At 46.8% G+C, this 20,404-nt stretch overlaps 1 protein-coding gene across 5 annotated transcripts in view; it reads right to left on the reverse strand.

The window, feature by feature from the left end:
* The window catches only part of LOC140408721 (coiled-coil domain-containing protein 158-like), a 418,982-nt gene that overhangs the window by 71,380 nt on the left and 327,198 nt on the right, over positions 1-20,404 (reverse strand). For all 5 annotated transcript variants that reach the window (XM_072496325.1, XM_072496322.1, XM_072496323.1 and 2 more), the window contains one exon: positions 1,313-1,473. In XM_072496325.1, coding sequence (XP_072352426.1) covers positions 1,313-1,473 — 161 coding nt within the window. The remainder of the gene's footprint in view (positions 1-1,312; positions 1,474-20,404) is intronic.

Here is a 20,404-nt window from a genome sequence, read left to right on the forward strand (position 1 = left end):
CGGGCCTACTTTCCTGCGCGGCCGGCCCGTGAACACCAACGCCATGTTGAGTCGGGGTCGGCACGCGGAAGAAGTCCCCCTGCGCATGCGCGGGTTGGCACGGTGCCCATTTGGTGCCGGGAAGGGAGGCTGGAGTGGCGTGAACCGCTCCAGCTCCGTGCTGGCCCTCTGTGGGGGCCAGAATCGGTTGTCCTCGTGCCCGTTTTGCGCCGGCGTGAAACGCAACGGCATTCACGACGGCGCAAACACTTGGGCTCCATTTGGGAGCATCGCCCCCTATTTGTATGCATAATATCAGTGATTTGGGAATGTCTTTACCCTGTTGTAATATTGTAAAACCTACTGACATTTATGTTTTATTATAAATTTAGAGGATTTTTTTTCCAATTAAGGGGCAATTTAGCATGGCCAATCCACCTAGTTACACATCTTTGAGTTGTGGGAGTGAAACCCACGCAGACACGGGGAGAATGTGCAAACTCCACAAGGACAGTGACTCGAGTCCGGGTTCGAAACCGCTGAGAGACAGCAGTGCTAACCACTGTGCGGCCGTGCCAACCTTTACTGACATTTCAAACTAAAATTCATACCTTGGAAAATTTTGATAATTTGAATGTTTTCATTACTTTATAAAAGCAAAAAGATTGATTTAAGAAAACCGAGCTTCAATATTGAAGATGTTAATAGGTACTAGGCAACAAGGCAATAGAATAAAGTTTTGCTTTCAAAGATTTATAGGATTAGTCTAGTAAATAATACAGGATTGACCATATTTCCAACTTCAATGGAGGGCAACAGGAAAAGTATCCTGGGGGTTGTTGGTTGGGTGGGGTTATTTACTTTGTTGTTTTTCCTGTTGAAAATTGCTGTAAAAAAATTATTAATGCCTTAATAAAAAGATATTTAAAAAAAAAAAAGAAAAGTATCCCAGGATGCATCATGGCACCCTGAAGAAGGCCCTTCCTCATTTTGCAAACACCCTCACAAAAAGTCAGTTAGATTTGGATGATCTATATCTGAGATATGATGGGAATTTATCCAAATGTAAATTCTGAATGAGAAAATTCACCTCCAATGAGAATGCCTCTTTTCATAAATGATATGAACTGCTGCTATAGGAGATGGCAACAATGTCAATAGAAATGTGGGACAGCATGCTTTAGTAGCTATTAATTTTAAAAAATAAATGTGGAATACAGTTATTCCAACCACCCCTGAAATTGTAATTCTAGTAAATTTAAACTAATTTAACAAATTTAATGTTGCTCCAATTTGACCAAGCTGTGAAACATAGCAAGTGTCTGAATCTTACACAGCATGCATATTTCTTGATGTTCGTTGTCCTTCGCAGTCAGTGTAATTTACACTGCTTGATCTGTTGCATCCATCGCAGACTGAATTCCTAAGTTCCATGAGAATATTCTTCAGCTCAGGGTTCAAGTCCTCTTGAAGACAACTGGTCCTGGACACTGCCTGAAGTTTAGAAATAGAAAAAAATATATAATTGAAAAGTTAATGAAAAGTCGAATATAAATATGCAACTTGAATTGGCTTTAGATATTTGGAGCTGGGGAAGGAGACGTTAGCCTAATTTTGAACTTAAATGGGCAGAATGGATCAGAGTTTATTACAGGAACCATCCTATTGGAATTGAAAATCAAACATGTTCTGTAATGGGCAGGCAATCCACTCCCTCAGTTTATCATCCAAGTGACGAAGGCAAAATGATCCGCGTTATCTCCAGAGTTGCCAGCTTTTTGAAAAGCATATTATGGTTATGAAAAAAAAAAAAAGAAAAATAATCTTTATTGTCACAAGTAGGCTTACATTAACACTGCAATGAAGCTACTGTGAAAAGCCCCCAGTCGCCACATTCCGGCACCTGTTCAGGTACACAGAGGGAGAATTCAGAATTCTCAGCTGGTACGGGTATTGAACCCGTGCTGCTGGCCTTGTTCTGTATTATCACAAACCAGCTGTCTAGCCCACTGAGCTAAACCAGCCCACTAAGCTAAATCAGCCCCCTGGTTATACTTGGCTTTAACCTTCTTCAAACTTTAATCCATAATTTAGCATTGTGTGAAATGTCCTGTTATAGTGACCCAATTTTCATAAATACCTTAACAAAATTTCAACGAAAAAGTATACACAACATTCAATGCAGCACTTACTCCATGATCTGACATCGACCTACTGTAAATACAGTGAATGCCTGCTTTCTGGAGGCTTACACTTCAGCATAAAATGTTAAGTATTTTTCAGCAAACATAATACAAGAAAATTGAAAAGTGTTTGAACATTGTCATTGAGAAGGTAGAAACTATTCGAGCGACTTATCATAAGATTACATTTTTCTTCTAATGTTCATGCCCTCAAATAAATCGACCATTACAATGGAGGGAGAAATAGAAATATATCCACATATTTTCCATGACTGACATATTCAATTAAACAGCAGTAATTTGTCACTGTGCATGGGTATAGGCATCGTTACTGGATATTGTTACAATATCTGGGTGTCTCTAGCAGAAGATTGGAAACTAGCAATACCGCAATTACAAGCTGCAAAATAAGCATATAGTAGGTGCAGAAGATGGCCATACTGCCCAATGAGCTTAATTCACCATTCAATAAGATTATGGCTCAGTTTCTGCATCAACTCCACTTTACCACCCTGTTCCCATATCCCCCGATTCATTTGCTGCCCAAAAATCTGTCAATCTCAGTAGAAACGATGAACATTTCACGAAAGAAGGCGGTTATTCAGTTCACTGTACCTATTCTGGCTGAAAAAGAGCTGTCTAACTGAATCCCACTTTTATCTCTTGGTCCGTGGCCCTGTAGGTTACAGTACTTCAAGTGCACATCCAAGTTAAATATGCTGAGGGTTTCTACTTCCAACTCCTTTTCAGGCAGTGTCCAGACCCTCCCACCTAGCTCTGGGTGAAAAGTTCTCAATTCTCCACTAATCTTGTCAAATACTTTAAATTTATTCCCTGTGGTTACTGACCTCGCTTCTGAGGGAACCAGGGCCTTCCTATCCACGCCGTCTATTTCAGGCCCTTCAGAATTGCAAACACCTCAACAAAATGGCTTTAAAAAAAAAAAATTTAGAATACCCAATTCATTTTTTCCAATTAAGGGGCAATTTAGCGTGGCCAGTCCACCTACCCTGCACATCTTTGGGTTGTGGGGGCGAAACCCACGCAAACACGGGGAGAATGTGCAAACTCCACATGGACAGTGACACAGAGCCGGGATCGAATCTGGGACCTCAGCGCTGTGAAGCTGCAGGGCAAACCCACTGCACCACCGTGCGGACCTCAACAAAATTGACCCTTAACCTCGTATGCCCCACAGTAAACAACCCTAGCCTATCCCATCTTCCATCACGATAAAATCTTCTGGTCCTGACAACAGCTTCATAAATTTCCTCTGCACACGCTCCAGTATGATCACATTCTTCCAGTACTGTACACAGTATTATGGCTGCAGCCCACAGCTTTATGCAGTTCTGGTATAACCTCTCCATTCTTGGATTGGATTGGTTTATTGTCATGTGTACAGCTGTCTGTACAGTGAAAAGTATTGTTCTGCGTGCAGCTCAGACAGATCATTCTGGACATGAAAAGAAAATACATAATAGGGAAAACATAAAATACACAATTTAAGGTGAAGCAGACAGAAGTTTAGTACCACTCAGTAGAGAAGATGTGTGAAGAGATCAGATCAGTCCATTAGAGGGTCGTTTAGGAGTCTGGTAACAGCGGGGAAGAAGCTGTTTTTGAATCTGTTGGTGCGTGTTCTCAGACTTATGTATCTCCTGCCCAATGGAAGAAGTTGGAAGAGTGAGTAAGCCGGGTGGGAGGGGTCTTTGATTATGCTGCCCGCTTTCCCAAGGCGGCGGGAGGTGCAGACAGAGTCAATGGATGGGAGGCAGGTTTGTGTGATGGACTGGGCAGTGTTCACAACTCTCTGTAGTTTCTTCCGGTTTTGGGTCATGCAATTGCCATACCAGGCTGTTATGCAGCCAGATAGGATGTTTTCTATGGTACACCTGTAAAAGTTGGTAAGAGTCAATGTGGATATGCTGAATTTCAAACAAAGAACAAAGAAATGTACAGCACAGGAACAGGCCCTTCGGCCCTCCAAGCCCGTGCCGACCATACTGCCCGACTAAACTACAATCTTCTACACTTCCTGGGTCCGTATCCTTCTATTCCCATCCTATTCACATATTTGTCAAGATGCCCCTTAAATGTCCCTATCGTCCCTGCTTCCACTACCTCCTCCGGTAGCGAGTTCCAGGTACCCACTACCCTCTGCGTAAAAAACTTGCCTCGTACATCTACTCTAAACCTTGCCCCTCTCACCTTAAACCTATGCCCCCTAGTAATTGACCCCTCTACCCTGGGGAAAAGCCTCTGACTATCCACTCTGTCTATGCCCCTCATAATTTTGTATACCTCGATCAGGTCGCCCCTCAACCTCCTTCGTTCCAGTGAGAACAAACCGAGTTTATTCAACCGCTCCTCATAGCTTATGCCCTCCATACCAGGCAACATTCTGGTAAATCTCTTCTGCACCCTTTCCTTAGTTTCCTGAGGAAGTATAGCACTGTTGTACTTTCTTTGTCGTAGCGTCGACATGGGTGGACCAGGACAGATTTTTGGTGTGTGCACACCTAGGAATTTGAAGCTGTCCACCATCTCCACCTCGGCCCTGTTGCTGCAACAGGGGTGTGTACAATACTTTGTTTCCTTAAGTCAATAACAAGCTCTTTAGTTTTGCTGACATTGAGGGAGAGATTGTTATTATTACACCACTTCACGAGATTCTCTATCTCCCTCCTGTATTCTGACTCATTGTTGTTCGAGATCCAACCCACTGCGGTCATGTCGCCAGCAAACTTGTAGATGGAGAGCCAAATTCAGCCATGCAGTCGTGTGTGTATAGGGATTATAGTAGGGGTCAAATTTTGCAGCCTGCGGGGCCCCGGTATTGAGGACTATCGTGGAGGAGCTGTTGTTGGTTATTCTTACTGATTGTGGTCTATGGGTCAGAAAGTTGAGGATCCAGTTGCAGAGTGAGGAAACAAGTCCTAGGCTTTGGAGCTTTGATTTGAGCTTGGCTGGGATTATGGTGTTGAAGGCGGAGCTGTAGTCAATAAATAGAAGTCTGATGTAGGAGTCCTTGTTGTCGAGATGCTCCAGGGATGAGTGTAGGGCAAGGGAGATGGCGTCTGCTGTGGACCAGTTGCAACGGTATGCGAATTGCAGTGGACCTAGGCATTCTGGGAGTATGGAGTTGATGTGCCTCATGATGAACCTCTCGAAGCACTTTATTATGATCGATGTTTTTGTGAGGGCCACGAAGAATCCAGCACGAGTTTCAAGGATACAAAGAAATAACATTTATTACAATAACATATATACACAACATCAGCAACCTCGCTTGCTGCTTATTCCTTCCTGCTGATTCTAAACTGGCCAGCATTATTTATACAGGGAGTCTGCTAATGATTTCACCGCCCCCCCTCATTCACTGTAAGTTTATAGTCGCCGCACAAGCAAACTGTGGCATCTGGCTTCATTACAGGTACAATTGGTGCTGCCCAGTCAGCAAAACGGACGGACCTGATAATACCCAAAGTTTCCAAACGAGTGAGCTCCCCTTCTACCTTCTCGGGCAAGGCGTAAGGCACCGGGCGCGCCTGGAAATAGCGCGGCGTGGCTCCTGGTTCGACTTGAATACGGGCTACGGCCACTTTTATGTTCCCCAAACCAGGCTGGAATACATCTGGGTATCGTCCTAGCACCTCAGTCAACCCTCCAGAAACTGTTTGGAGGATGTGCTGCCACTGCAAGCGCAAATGGCACAACCAGTCCCGACCCAACAGGCTGGGCCCATGGCCGCGCCCCACGATAAGTGGGAAACGCCCCTCCTGGCATCCATAAACAACAGAGGTCATCGTAGTTCCTGCAATGTCCAATGGTTCCCCCGTGTAGGTGGCCAGTGTCAGTTAATGTAAGGGTCTGTACACCCTCCTTGATGCGGTCGAATGTCCTCTGGGCGATCACTGAGACCGCTGCGCCAGTGTCCAACTCCATCTCAAGCGGGTGACCATTGACCCGTACTGTCACCTTAATGGGGGCCACACGGGGAGCTGCCACACAATGCAGCTGCAGGCAGTCGTCCTCCGTCTCCACGTCCTCAAGAGTAGTAGCCGCAGGTTCATCCACATAGAAGGTACGGCCCCTAGGCTGGTCCCATTTCGGTCGGAACGACGGCGCCTCTGGCGCTCCCAGGACCGGCGTCCGCGACGGGGTCGGTGCCTACAAGTCTGACACGGACATGGCTCCTCATCCATTGGTTTTGGAGAAGGCTCCCTTGGGGAGGAATGTCCGACGGCCACTAGCGTCGATCCGGACGTCGCCTCGCCCAAGGTACCGCAGAAATGCGGGGGGCGTTGTCAGACAGAAGGGGTTGCGCCCCAAGGCATGCACTTCCATTCCCTGTAGCTCCTGCACTCCTCGTTCTGCGCTCTCTCGGGACAATACTATTTGAATGGCCTGTTGAAAAGTCAATGTTGGCTCAGCTAACAACTTTCTCTGGGTGGCCGCATTGTTAATATCGCAAACCTGCAGAGCCTGGATAGAAAGTCGGCAAGGGATTCTCCCGGGGTCCTCTCAGCGGTACTAAACCGGTAACGTTGGACTATCGTGGATGGGGTTGGGTTAGAATGATTCCCCACTAAATTCACAAGTTCATCAAACGTTTTGGTGTCTGGCGCAGCTGGGTACTTAAGGCTCCTAATCACCCCAAACGTATGCGGGCCGCAGGCGGTGAGCAATATGACCACCTGGCGCTCGTTTTCGGTGGTATTGTTTGCCCGGAAATAGTAACGCATCCGTTGTGCGTACTGGTTCCAGCTTTGCAGCGCAGCATCAAAAACATCCAAATGTCCGTACAGAAGCATGGTGTATTAGAAAACAACTTCCAACCTGTATCCAACAAAAATCCAGGGAGGTGGCTTCAGCAGTGTAGACAGCTATTCACTTTAACCCTCGTCGCCAGTTTTGTGATGGCCACGAAGAATCCAGCACAAGTTTCATGGATACAAAGAAATAACATTTATTACAATAACATATATATACAACAGCAGCAACCTCGCTTGCTGCTTACTCCTTCCTGCTGGTTCGAAAATGGCCAGCTTTATTTATACAGGGAGCCTGCTAATGATTTCTCCGCCCCCCTCATTGGGGAAGCTCATACTCCCACAGGACTGTGGGATTGTTATTAGTCACAGCCAATGGTAAGCAGGCAGGTTATAACAAATGTCAAGGCCACCGGACGATAGTCATTGAGGCTTATATTCTATGCCTTGGCCAATAAAAGAAAGCATCAGTAATTACCTTCCTAACCACCTTATCCACCTGTACTGCTGCCTCCAGGGTGCTGGGCACATGCAAGGTCCCTCTGTTCTTTACATTTCTCAGTATCCAACCTTTTATGGTCTATTTCACTTGTCTTGTTTGTCCTCCCCAAATGCATTACTTCCCACTTTGCTGGACTGAATTTCTTTGTGACATTTCTGCCCACCTTTTCCCCCCTAAATTTAGAGTACTCAATTCATTTTTTCCAATTAAGGGGAAATTTAGCGTGGTCAATGCACCTACCCTGCATATCTTTGGGTTGTGGGGGCGAAACCCACGCAGACACGGGGAGGATGTGCAAACCGTACATGGACAGTGACCCATAGCTGGGATTGAACCTGGGACCTCGGTGCCGTGAGGCAGCAGTGCTAACCACCGTGACACTGTGCTGCCTCAACCCTGCTGTCCACCTAACTAGTCCATTGATAACGTCATACAGCTGTCTACAGCTTTATTCCTCATATTCAACTACAAACTAAATTTTTGCATTATCTAAACTCCAGAGATATGCATGTCCATTCTACACAAATCTTAGGCCAGCCATTTCATCCCCGGAATCAGTCTAGTAAACCTCTGTTGTACCCCCTCTAAAGCAGTATATCCTTCCTTTGGTAAGGAGACTAAAACTGTACATAGTACAGGTACTCCAGAGGTGTGGTCTCACGTAATCCTTATATAATTGCAGCAAGTCTTCCTTAATCTTAAACTCCAACTCGCTTGCAATAAGGACTAACATGCCATTTGCGTTCCTAACTGCTTGTTCTACCCGCCATGTTACCTTTCTGTGGTTCATTTGCAAGGATCTCCAAAAATCCCTCCGAATACCAACATTATCTCATCTTTCAGAAAAATTCTGCTTTTCCATTATTCCTGCCTGTGAATAATGTTGCATTTCCCAGATTATACTGGGATTATACTCCATCTGCCACCTCTTGTCACATCACTTAATGCATCCATATCTAATTGCAGCCGGTTTGTGTCCACCACACAGCTTACTTTCCCACCTAGCTTTGTACCTTCAGCAAACTTGATCCCTTGTCGAAGTCATTGATACAGATTATAAATAGCTGAGGCCTGAGCACTGAAGCTTGCAGCACTCCACTAGATATACCTGAAATCAAAACCAGTTAGGACATATTTCCTTCTTATACATCTTAAATGGGCAACAGCTTTTTAAAAATTTGTTCATGGGATGTGGGCGCTGCTGGCTGGGCCAGCATTTATTACCCATTTAAGAGTCAACTCCATTGCTGTGGGTCTGGAATCACATGTAGGCCAGACCAGGTAAGGACAACAGATTCCTTCCGTAAAGGACATTAGTGAACCAGATGGGTTTTTACAACAATCGATAATGGTTTCATGGTCATCTTTGGTCTTTTAATTCCATGGCGGGATTCGAACCCGAGGCCCCAGAGCATGATTCTGGGTCTCTGGATTACTAGTCCAGCAACAATGCCGCTGTACCACTGCCATGCAAACCTCTGTAAACTATAAACCCCAATGAATACTCTAATTGATGTCTGAAAAATTACACATCTTCATACATTGGTTCAGAATTTGTTGTAATGGTTCTATTTGAACCAGACTCCATCATTTAGGCTGTTGTGCACCCCAGTTGTGTGTGATTTTCTACAGGTGTATTTACACCAGATTTTGCTGGACAACTAACTAACACAGTGAACATAGGAGTAGAGCAGAAGCAGTGCAGTCAATGGCCAAAGTAAAAGCTCATTGGCCCATGATGATATTCAAGCACAGAAGTATTTAAAATAGATGTTTAAAGGTTGAACAGATGGACAGAAACAATCACAAATGTAAACTGAGAAACAGTTTGCATATACGTCTGTTTTTAAATCTGTCTGGTTTGTTAATTACATGGAACAGTAACACTATTTTTCCACTGAGGTTGTACAAACAGAAATCAGCAGAATTTAGCCTTCAGCTGTTTGAAAAATATGTAGTTCTTTTTCTGACTTGCTACTTAGAGGATATTTGACACAAGCTACTAAACATAATATTCAGAACAAATAGAACTCAAGTGAATACATCCAATACAGTGTTAACAGCTCATGATGTGGTCTCCTCTACAATGGGGAGGTTGAAAGCAGATTGGGTGGTCACTTTGCAGAACCCCTCTGCAAAAGTAATCCTGAGCTTCTGGTCATATATAATTTGAATTTTCTATCCCATTTACACTCTAACCTCTCTTTCCTCGGTCTCCCGTGGTGTTCCAGTGAAGCTCAGAATAAGCAAGAGGAACAGAATATAATCTTTTGATTCAGCATTTTACAGACGTCCAGACTCAACACTAAGTTCAACAATTTCAGATCATAGAATCTGCCCCCTTTTTTTTTTGGAAACCATCTCTTACAGATGTTTCTGCTATTCTCATTTATGCTTCCACTAGACCAATCTTTAGTTTCATATGAACATAGAAAATAGGAGCAGAAGTGGGCCATTCAGCCCTCGAGTCTGCTCTGCTATTTGATATGATCATTGCTGATCTGTTTGTGATTCAAATTCTACATTCCTACCTACCCCCGGTAACCTAGTCCAACAAGAATCAATTAAAAAAATATTCAATGACCTTTCCTCTTCTGAGGCAGAGAGTTCCAAAGTTCCACAACACTCTGTCCTAAAAGGGCGACTCATAATTTTAGAACAGTGTCCCTTAGCTCTGGACTCACCCACACGAGGAAACATCCTTTCTACCTCCACCTTGTTTTGACGTCCCCCTTGTTTCCTGCTCATTATCATCTGAAATGTCAAATCTGTTTCTTTCTCTGGTTTTATTTTCATCAGGTCAACTTGCAAATTTATTTGGCAACTAGGTTTTGGTCAGTCATTAATTGATTTTGTTGAGACGGTGAAGGCGGCAAAGGCGTTTCTGAAGGTAGAAGGACTGATGCAGAAGTGAGAAATTGGACTGACGATTGGTCTTGGACTGAGGGTAGGGGGGGGGGTTGGATGATTGTATATAGTTTTATTTTTTTCATGTTTTTTATCTCATGTTGTTATATGTGTTAAATGGGGTGAAGCAGCCTGTTTAGGTAAGGTCGGAGTTGAGATTTTTTTGTCATGGCGGTTTTCTGGGGTTTGTGTGTTTGCGTTAGGTTTGTTTGTTTGAAGGGAATTTCTTTGGGACCGGGTAGGGTGAGTGGAATGGAGGGGGGCCTCTACATTAGCAAGTTCAAGCTGGCTAGTGAACAGGAGTGTGGTGGGAGGGGAAGGGTTGTGGATAGGGTCGAATAGGTTTCGATGGGCCCAGGAGGTGTGGAAAGTGGGGGGAGGGGACTGATACTGAGAAATGTGTTTTCGAGAGGAAGTGGATGGAAGGATCTAACTGAATCCCACTTTTATCTCTTGGACCGTGGCTCTGTAGGTTACAGCACTTCAAGTGCACATCCAAGTTAAATATGCTGAGGGTTTCTACTTCCAACTCCTTTTCAGGCAGTGTCCAGACCCTCCCACCTAGCTCTGGGTGAAAAGTTCTCAATTCTCCACTAATCTTGTCAAATACTTTAAATTTATTCCCTGTGGTTACTGACCTCGCTTCTGAGGGAACCAGGGCCTTCCTATCCACGCCGTCTATTTCAGGCCCTTCAGAATTGCAAACACCTCAACAAAATTGCTTTAAAAAAAAAAAAAATTTAGAATACCCAATTCATTTTTTCCAATTAAGGGGCAATTTAGTGTGGCCAGTCCACCTACCCTGACATCTTTGGGTTGTGGGGGCGAAACCCACGCAAACACGGGGAGAATGTGCAAACTCCACATGGACAGTGACACAGAGCCGGGATCGAACCTGGGACCTCAGCGCCGTGAAGCTGCAGGGCTAACCCACTGCACCACCGTGCGGACCTCAACAAAATTGACCCTTAACCTCGTATACCCCACAGTAAACAACCCTAGCCTATCCCATCTTCCCTCACGATAAAATCTTCTGGTCCTGACAACAGCTTCATACATTTCCTCTGCACACGCTCCAGTATGATCACATTCTTCCAGTAATGCGGCAACCAGTACTGTACACAGTATTATGGCTGCAGCCCACAGCTTTATGCAGTTCTGGTATAACCTCTCCACTCTTGGATTGGTTTATTGTCATGTGTACAGCTGTCTGTACAGTGAAACGTATTGTTCTGCGTGCAGCTCAGACAAATCATTCTGTACATGAAAAGAAAATACATTATAGGGAAAACATAAAATACACAATTTAAGTACATAGACACAGGCATCGGGTGAAGCAGACAGAAGTTTAGTACCACTCAGTAGAGAAGATGTGTGAAGAGATCAGATCAGTCCATTAGAGGGTCGTTTAGGAGTCTGGTAACAGCGGGGAAGAAGCTGTTTTTGAATCTGTTGGTGCGTGTTCTCAGACTTATGTATCTCCTGCCCAATGGAAGAAGTTGGAAGAGTGAGTAAGCCGGGTGGGAGGGGTCTTTGATTATGCTGCCCGCTTTCCCAAGGCGGCGGGAGGTGCAGACAGAGTCAATGGATGGGAGGCAGGTTCGTGTGATGGACTGGGCAGTGTTCACAACTCTCTGTAGTTTCTTCCGGTTTTGGGTCATGCAATTGCCATACCAGGCTGTTATGCAGCCAGATAGGATGTTTTCTATGGTACACCTGTAAAAGTTGGTAAGAGTCAATGCGGACATGCTGAATTTCCTTAGTTTCCTGAGGAAGTATAGCACTGTTGTGCTTTCTTTGTCGTAGCGTCGACATGGGTGGACCAGGACAGATTTTGGGTGTGTGCACACCTAGGAATTTGAAGCTGTCCACCATCTCCACCTCGGCCCTGTTGATACAACAGGGTGTGTACAATACTTTGTTTCCTTAAGTCAATAACCAGCTCTTTAGTTTTGCTGATATTGAGGGAGAGATTGTTATTCTTACACCACTTCACTAGATTCTCTATCTCCCTCCTGTATTCTGACTCATTGTTGTTCGAGATCCAACCCACTACGGTCGTGTCGTCAGCAAACTTGTAGATGGAGAGCCAAATTCAGCCAAGCAGTCGTGTGTGTATAGGGATTATAGTAGGGGTCAAACTTTGCAGCCTGTGGGGCCCCGGTATTGAGGACTATCGTGGAGGAGCTGTTGTTGTTTATTCTTACTGATTGTGGTCTATGGGTCAGAAAGTTGAGGATCCAGTTGCAGAGTGAGGAAACAAGTCCTAGGTTTTGGAGCTTTGATTTGAGCTTGGCTGGGATTATGGTGTTGAAGGCGGAGCTGGAGTCAATAAATAGGAGTCTGATGTAGGAGTCCTTGTTGTCGAGATGCTCCAGGGATGAGAGTAGGGCAAGGGAGATGGTGTCTGCTGTGGACCAGTTGCAACGGTATGTGAATTGCAGTGGATGTAGTCATTCTGGGAGTATGGAATTGAAGTGCCTCATGATGAACCTCTCGAAGCACTTCATTATGATCGATGTTTTTGTGAGGGCCACGAAGAATCCAGCACGAGTTTCAAGGATACAAAAAAATAACATTTATTACAATAACATATATATATATACATACAACAGCAGCAACCTCGCTTGCTGCTTATTCCTTCCTGCTGGTTCCAAACTGGCCAGCTTTATTTATACAGGGAGTCGAGTCTGCTAATGATTTCTCCGCCCCCCTCATTGGGGAAGCTCATACTCCCACAGGATTGTGGGATTGTCATTAGTCCCCAGCCAATGGTAAGCAGGCAGGTTATAACATCCCTCCCCCCCCCAAAGTCCAAGGGATCCACTGAAGACTCTGGCGAAGGAGAGCGTCGGACTCGTTTTGCCGCAGGCCGGACACCATTTGCACAAGGCGCTGGATCGGGAGGCGTGTAACGAGTCGGAGACCGGCACTTCCGTGATGAACGGCGTAACGGTTGTACACCCACGGCCCGTGGGCCCGAGAATTCCCCCTCTGATGTGTCCTGTGTCTCCATCTCGGAGTCAGAGTCTGCTGCCTCTGTCATCTCGGCATCTCTATCTCCACACGGTTTTGTAATGACCTGCGCAGGCTTTGAGTGAGGCACCAGAAGAAGATTGGGAGGACTACTTTCCATTGTCTCTGGTCTCTGCGGCTGTAGAAATGAGCTCCGGGGGGTGGGGAATCTTTGGAAGGGATAGTCTTCTGGACCGAATGTGGTCTACATGTTTGCGCTGGAGACGAGCCTGGGTTTGCACCTGGTAAGATATAGGGCCCGTTTGGCGAAAGATTATGCCAGGGACCCACTGGGCACCACCAGCAAAATTGCGAACGAACACAGGGTCACTGGGCACAAACTGCCGAATCGGCCAATAGCGAGAAAAACCCTGTCCCTGCCGTTCTGGTGTGTGGCGTACTTTTGCGCCAATGTCCGGGAAAACCATACTAAGGCAGGTGCGAAGTCTCCGGCCCATTAGGAGAACTTCCCCAGTCACCACATAGGGGGTGGTCCTATACGAAAACAAAAAGCGAGCCAGTCTTGTGTCCATTGATCCGGAAGACTGTTTCTTTAGGCCTCGTTTGAATGTCTGCACTGCGCGCTCCGCCAACCCATTTGAAGCCGGGTGGCATGGGGCAGTGCGGATATGGCGTATGCCGTTCATCTTCATGAACCTCGCAAACTCCTCACTGGTGAATGGAGTGCCGTTATCCATGACCAGCACCTCAGGGAGGCCATGCGTACTAAAAGACAAACGTATCTTCTCAATTGTTGCGCAGGACGTTGTGCCGAGCATCTTATGCACCTCTAGCCATTTAGACTGGGCGTTGATTAATAGAAGGAACATGGATCCTTGAAAAGGGCCTGCGAAATCCGCATGCAAGCGCGCCCAAGGCCGCCCTGGCCATTCCCAATGATGTAGGGGCGCGGCCGGCGGAAGCTTCTGATGCTCCTGACAAATGGAGCAGTTTTGGGCCACCTTCTCAATGTTGGCGTCGAGGCCTGGCCACCAAACATAACTCCGGGCCAACATTTTCATTTTGGTCACAGCTGGATGCCCATTGTGCAAGTCTCTTAGTATCAACTCCTGTCCTTTTTCCGGGACAATCACACGCGTCCCCCACAAGAGGATGCCGTCTTCCACGTTGAATTCTTGACAGCTTGGAGGAAAATGCCCGCAACTCGCCTGGGAGCGGTCTATGCTGCCCACCATACAGGACTTTGTGTTGAACCTTTGACAGGACTGGCTCCGTCTGGGTCCACTCATGGATCTGTGATGCCGTGACAGGCAAGGTGTCCATAAAATTTAAGGTTGCAACCACCTCACCGGTCGTGGGGGTCGAGATGGGGCCGGTCGATAAAGGCAATCGGCTCAGTGCGTCGTCATTCGCTATCTGCGTTCCTGGTTTGTGCTCCAGAGAATACTCGTATGCAGCGAGCAACAAAGCCCAGCGCTGGATCCGTGCCGAAGCAATGGGTGGTATTGGCTTATCCTCTCTGAAAAGTCCCAGCAGAGGCTTATGATCAGTCACGATAGTGAAGTGGCGGCCATACACGCACTGGTGGAAACATTTCATCGCAAAGACCCTCCTTCTCGATCTGCGCGTACTTTTTTTCCGCTGCAGTCAATGTGTGGGAGGCGAAAGCTATCGGTCGCTCGGCCCCGTTCTCCATCTTGTGGGACAGGACGGCCCCAATAGCATACGGGATGCATCACATGTGACGAGCAAAGGATTTCCAGGATCATTGTGGGTTAGTAACCCAGACGACGACAATTGTCGTTTTACCCGTCGGAAAGCAATTTCTGCAGCTGACTCCAAACCCAGGTGTGATTTTTCTTCAGCAGAAGATTCAACAGGACCAGCGTAGTTGCCAGATTGGGGAGGAACTTCCCGTAATAGTTTACGAGGCTGAGAAAAGAACGAAGGTGCGAAGTGTCAGTCGGGGCGGGGGCCTGCTGAATCGCGCACACCTTCTCTGCGACGGGGTGCAAACCTTCGCGGTCTACCCGATAACCCAGGTAGACTACTTCCTTCGCCTGAAAGGAGTGCTTTGTGCGACGTAAACGGACTCCAGCCTCCGAAAAGCATCGAAGGACAGCCTCCAGATTTTCCAAATGTTCCTGCTCCGACGTTCCTGTGTCAAAACGTCATCTAAGTAGACAGCGACACGCGGTAAACCTCTCAAAATGCCCTCCATAACGCGTTGAAAAATAGCGCAGGCAGAGGATACTCCAAATGGCAAACGTGTATATTCATACAGGCCCCGGTGTGTATTAATTGTTACATATGGTCAAGAGGCAGGGTCCAGCTCCAACTGTAGGTAGGCGTGACTCATATCTAATTTTGTGAACGAGAGTCCACCTGCAAGCTTTGCGTAGAGATCCTCTATGCGAGGCATTGGATATCGGTCGAGTTGGGAAGCCATATTCACTAAGTTTATAGTCGCCGCACAAGTGAACTGTGGCATCTGGCTTCATTACAGGTACAATTGGTGCTGCCCAGTCAGCGAAACGGACGGGTCTGATAATACCCAAAGTTTCCAAACGAGTGAGCTCCCCTTCTACCTTCTCGAGCAAGGCGTAAGGCACTGGGCGCGCCCGGAAATAGCGCGGCGTGGCTCCTGGTTCGACTTGGATACGGGCTACGGCCCCTTTTATTTTCCCCAAACCGGGCTGGAATACATCTGGGTATCGTCCTAGCACCTCAGTCAACCCTCCAGAAACTGTTTGGAGGATGTGCTGCCACTGCAAGCGCAAATGGCGCAACCAGTCCCGACCCAACAGGCTGGGCCCATGGCCGCGCCCCACGATAAGTGGGAAACGCCCCTCCTGGCATCCATAAACAACAGAGGTCATCGTAATTCCAGCAATGTCCAATGGTTCCCCCATGTAGGTGGCCAACCTGGCCTGTGTGTCGGTTAATGTAAGGGTCTGTATACCCTGCTTGTTGCGGTCGAACGTCCTCTGGGCGATGACGGAGACCGCTGCGCCAGTGTTCAACTCCATCTCAAGTGGGTGACCATTGACCCGTACTGTCACCTTAATGGGGGCCACACGGGGAGCTGCCACACAATGCAGCTGCAGGCAGTCGTCCTCTGTCTCCACGTCCTCAGGAGTAGTCGCCGCAGGTTCATCCACATGGAAGGTACAGCCCCTGGGCTGGTCCCAGTTTCGGGTGGAACGACGGCGCCTCTGGCGCCCCCAGGACAGTCGTCCGCGACGGGGACGGCGCCTACAAGTCTGACAGGCACATGGCTCCTCATCCATTGGTTCTGGAGAAGGCTCCCTTCGGGGAGGAATGTCCGACGGCCACTGGCGTCGATCCGGACGTCGCCTCGCCCAAGGTACCGCAGGAGTGCAGGGGGACGTTTTGGGACAGAAGAGGTTGCGCCCCAAGGCATGCACTTCCATTCCCTGTAGCTCCTGCACTCCTCGTTCTGCGCTCTCTCGGGACAATACTATTTGAATGGCCTGTTGAAAAGTCAATGTTGGCTCAGCTAACAACTTTCTCTGGGTGGCCGCATTGTTAATATCGCAAACCAAACGGTCGCGTAACATTTCTGACAAAGTCTCACCATAGTCACAGTACTCCGCAATCCTGCATAGCCTGGATAGAAAGTCGGCAAGGGATTCTCCCGGGGTCTTCTCAGCGGTATTAAACCGGTAACGTTGACTATCGTGGACGGGGTTGGGTTAAAATGTTGCCCCACTAAATTCACAAGTTCATCAAACGTTTTGGTGTCTGGCGCAGCTGGGTACGTAAGGCTCCTAATCACCCCAAACGTATGCGGGCCACAGGCGGTGAGCAATATGACCACCTGGCGCTCGTTTTCGGTGATATTGTTTGCCCGGAAATAGTAACGCATCCGTTGTGCGTACTGGTTCCAGCTTTGCAGCGCAGCATCAAAAACATCCAAATGTCCGTACAGAAGCATGGTGTATTAGAAAACAACTTCCAACCTGTATCCAACAAAAATCCAGGGAGGTGGCTTCAGCAGTGTAGACAGCTATTCACTTTAACCCTCGTCGCCAGTTTTGTGATGGCCACCAAGAATCCAGCACAAGTTTCATGGATACAAAGAAATAACATTTATTACAATAACATATATATACACAACAGCAGCAACCTCGCTTGCTGCTTACTCCTTCCTGCTGGTTCGAAACTGGCCAGCTTTATTTATACAGGGAGTCTGCTAATGATTTCTCCGCCCCCCTCATTGGGGAAGCTCATACTCCCACAGGACTGTGGGATTGTCATTAGTCACAGCCAATGGTAAGCAGGCAGGTTATAACAGATGTCAAGGCCACCGGACGATAGTCATTGAGGCTTATATTCTATGCCTTGGCCAATTAAAGAAAGCATCAGCAATTACCTTCCTAACCAACTTATCCACCTGTACTGCTGCCTCCAGGGTGCTGGGCACATGCAAGGTCCCTGTGTTCTTTACATTTCTCAGTATACAACCTTTTATGGTCTATTTCACTTGTCTTGTTTGTCCTCCCCAAATGCATTACTTCCCACTTTTCTGGATTGAATTTCTTTGTGACCCTTCTGCCCACCTTTTTTCCCCTAAATTTAGAGTACTCAATTCATTTTTTCCAATTAAGGGGAAATTTAGCGTGGCAAATGCACCTACCCTGCACATCTTTGGGTTGTGGGGGCGAAACCCACGCAGACACGGGGAGGATGTGCAAACCGTACATGGACAGTGACCCAGAGCCGGGATTGAACCTGGGACCTCGGTGCTAAGCACCGCGACACCGTGCTGCCTCAACCCTGCTGCCCACCTAACTAGTAGTTCTGGCTCCTCTGCTGTTTGTGATTTTCATTAATGACTTGGATGAGGGAGTTGAAGGGTGTGTCAGTAAATTTGCAGACGATATGAAGATTGGTGGAATTGTGGATAGTAAGGAGGGCTGTTGTCGGCTGCAAAGAGACATAGATAGGATGCAGAGCTGGGCTGAGAAGTGGCAGATGGAGTTTAACCCTGAAAAGTGTGAGGTTGTCCATTTTGGAAGGACAAATATGAATGCGGAATATAGGGTTAACGGTAGAGTTCTTGGCAATGTGGAGGAGCAGAGAGATCTTGGGGTCTATGTTCATACATCTTTGAAAGTTGCCACTCAAGTGGACAGAGCTGTGAAGAAGGCCTATGGTGTGCTCGCGTTCATTAACAGAGGGATTGAATTTAAGAGCCGTGAGGTGATGATGCAGCTGTACAAAACTTTGGTAAGGCCACATTTGGAGTACTGTGTACAGTTCTGGTCGCCTCATTTTAGGAAGGATGTGGAAGTTTTGGAAAAGGTGCAAAGAAGATTTACCAGGATGTTGCCTGGAATGGAGAGTAGGTCTTACGAGGAAAAGTTGAGGGTGCTCGGCCTTTTCTCATTAGAACGGAGAAGGATGAGGGGCGACTTGATAGAGGTTTATAAGATGATCAGGGGAATAGATAGAGTAGACAGTCAGAGACTTTTTCCCCGGGTGGAACAACCATTACAAGGGGACATAAATTTAAGGTGAAAGGTGGAAGATATAGGAGGGATATCAGAGGTAGGTTCTTTACCCAGAGAGTAGTGGGGGCATGGAATGCACTGCCTGTGGAAGTAGTTGAGTCGGAAACATTAGGGACCTTCAAGCAGCTATTGGATAGGTACATGGATTACGGTAAAATGATATAGTGTAGATTTATTTGTTCTCAAGGGCAGCACGGTAGCATTGTGGCTAGCACAATTGCTTCACAGCTCCAGGGTCCCAGGTTCAATTCCGGCTTGGGTCACTGTCTGTGCGGAGTCTGCACGTCCTCCCCGTGTCTGCGTGGGTTTCCTCCGGGTGCTCCGGTTTCCTCCCACAGTCCAAAGATGTGCGGGTTAGGTGAATTGGCCAATGATAAATTGCCCTTAATGTCCAAATTGCCCTTGGTGTTGGGTGCAGGTGTTGAGTTTGGGTAGGGTGCTCTTTCCAAGAGTAGGTGCAGACTCAAAGGGCCGAGTGGCCTCCTTCTGCACTGTAAATTCAATGATAATCTATGATTAATCTCGGACAAAGGTTCGGCACAACATCGTGGGCCGAAGGGCCTGTTCTGTGCTGTATTTTCTATGTTTTCTATGTTTTCTATGTTTCTCCTCCTCTCCCTGATTGGACTCCAATCTTTACTGTCATCCCCGACTGATATTGCTTTTACAATCCTTAAATCTCACAGGTTAAGGAGAAACACTTGGTCCGACTATTCACCAAGGACCCAGATGTTCCTCTCATCGCACCATTATTAGTTCACATTCCCATCATGCTGTGGTGTTTTCAAGCTGAGCTGAAGGGTGCAGGAAAAAGTCTAACTTAAGAGGGGACACCATGAGATGCCCTGCTCTTGTAAGCTCTTCCCCAGTGTTGTCTCCTGCTTTCTGTATTGGCGACATCTAAGTTTGCATATTGGCACGATAATCAATATAGTATAATATAGTATTTATTAGTGTCACAGGTAGGCTTACATTCACACTGCAATGAACTTACTGTGAAAATCCCCTAGTCGCCACACTCCAGCACCTGTTCGGCTACACTGAGGGAGAATTCAGAATGTCCAATTCCTAACAAGCACGTCTTTCGGGACTTGTGGAGGAAACCCACGCAGACACGGGGAGAACGTGCAGACTCTGCACAGACAGTGATCCAAGCCGGGAATCGAACCTAGGACACTGGCGCTGTGAAGCAACAGTGCTAACCACTGTGCTACTGTGCCACCCATAAATTGTGTTCTATTTGAAAATGTAAAATTTACCTTGTTTAAATATTAAATTAGATAAGACAGTGATGGAGTTCAGCAGATTTGAATTATTTTGTGACTGTTCAGGGCTTTCTTTTTACAAAGCTGTGTGACCCCGGTACACGATCACCTCATCCTGTTGGTGTAAATGTGTTTTGTATCAATATGGACCTGTTTGCCACATGGTGGAGTTGCTTATTTGCCTGAATAAAGGGCCGAATGGCCTCCTTCTGCACTGTAAATTCAATGATAATCTATGATTAATCTAGGACAAAGGTTCGGCACAACATCGTGGACCGAA

This window comes from Scyliorhinus torazame, chromosome 3 (genome assembly GCF_047496885.1).
Source record: "Scyliorhinus torazame isolate Kashiwa2021f chromosome 3, sScyTor2.1, whole genome shotgun sequence".
NCBI classification, from domain to species: Eukaryota; Metazoa; Chordata; class Chondrichthyes; order Carcharhiniformes; family Scyliorhinidae; genus Scyliorhinus; species Scyliorhinus torazame.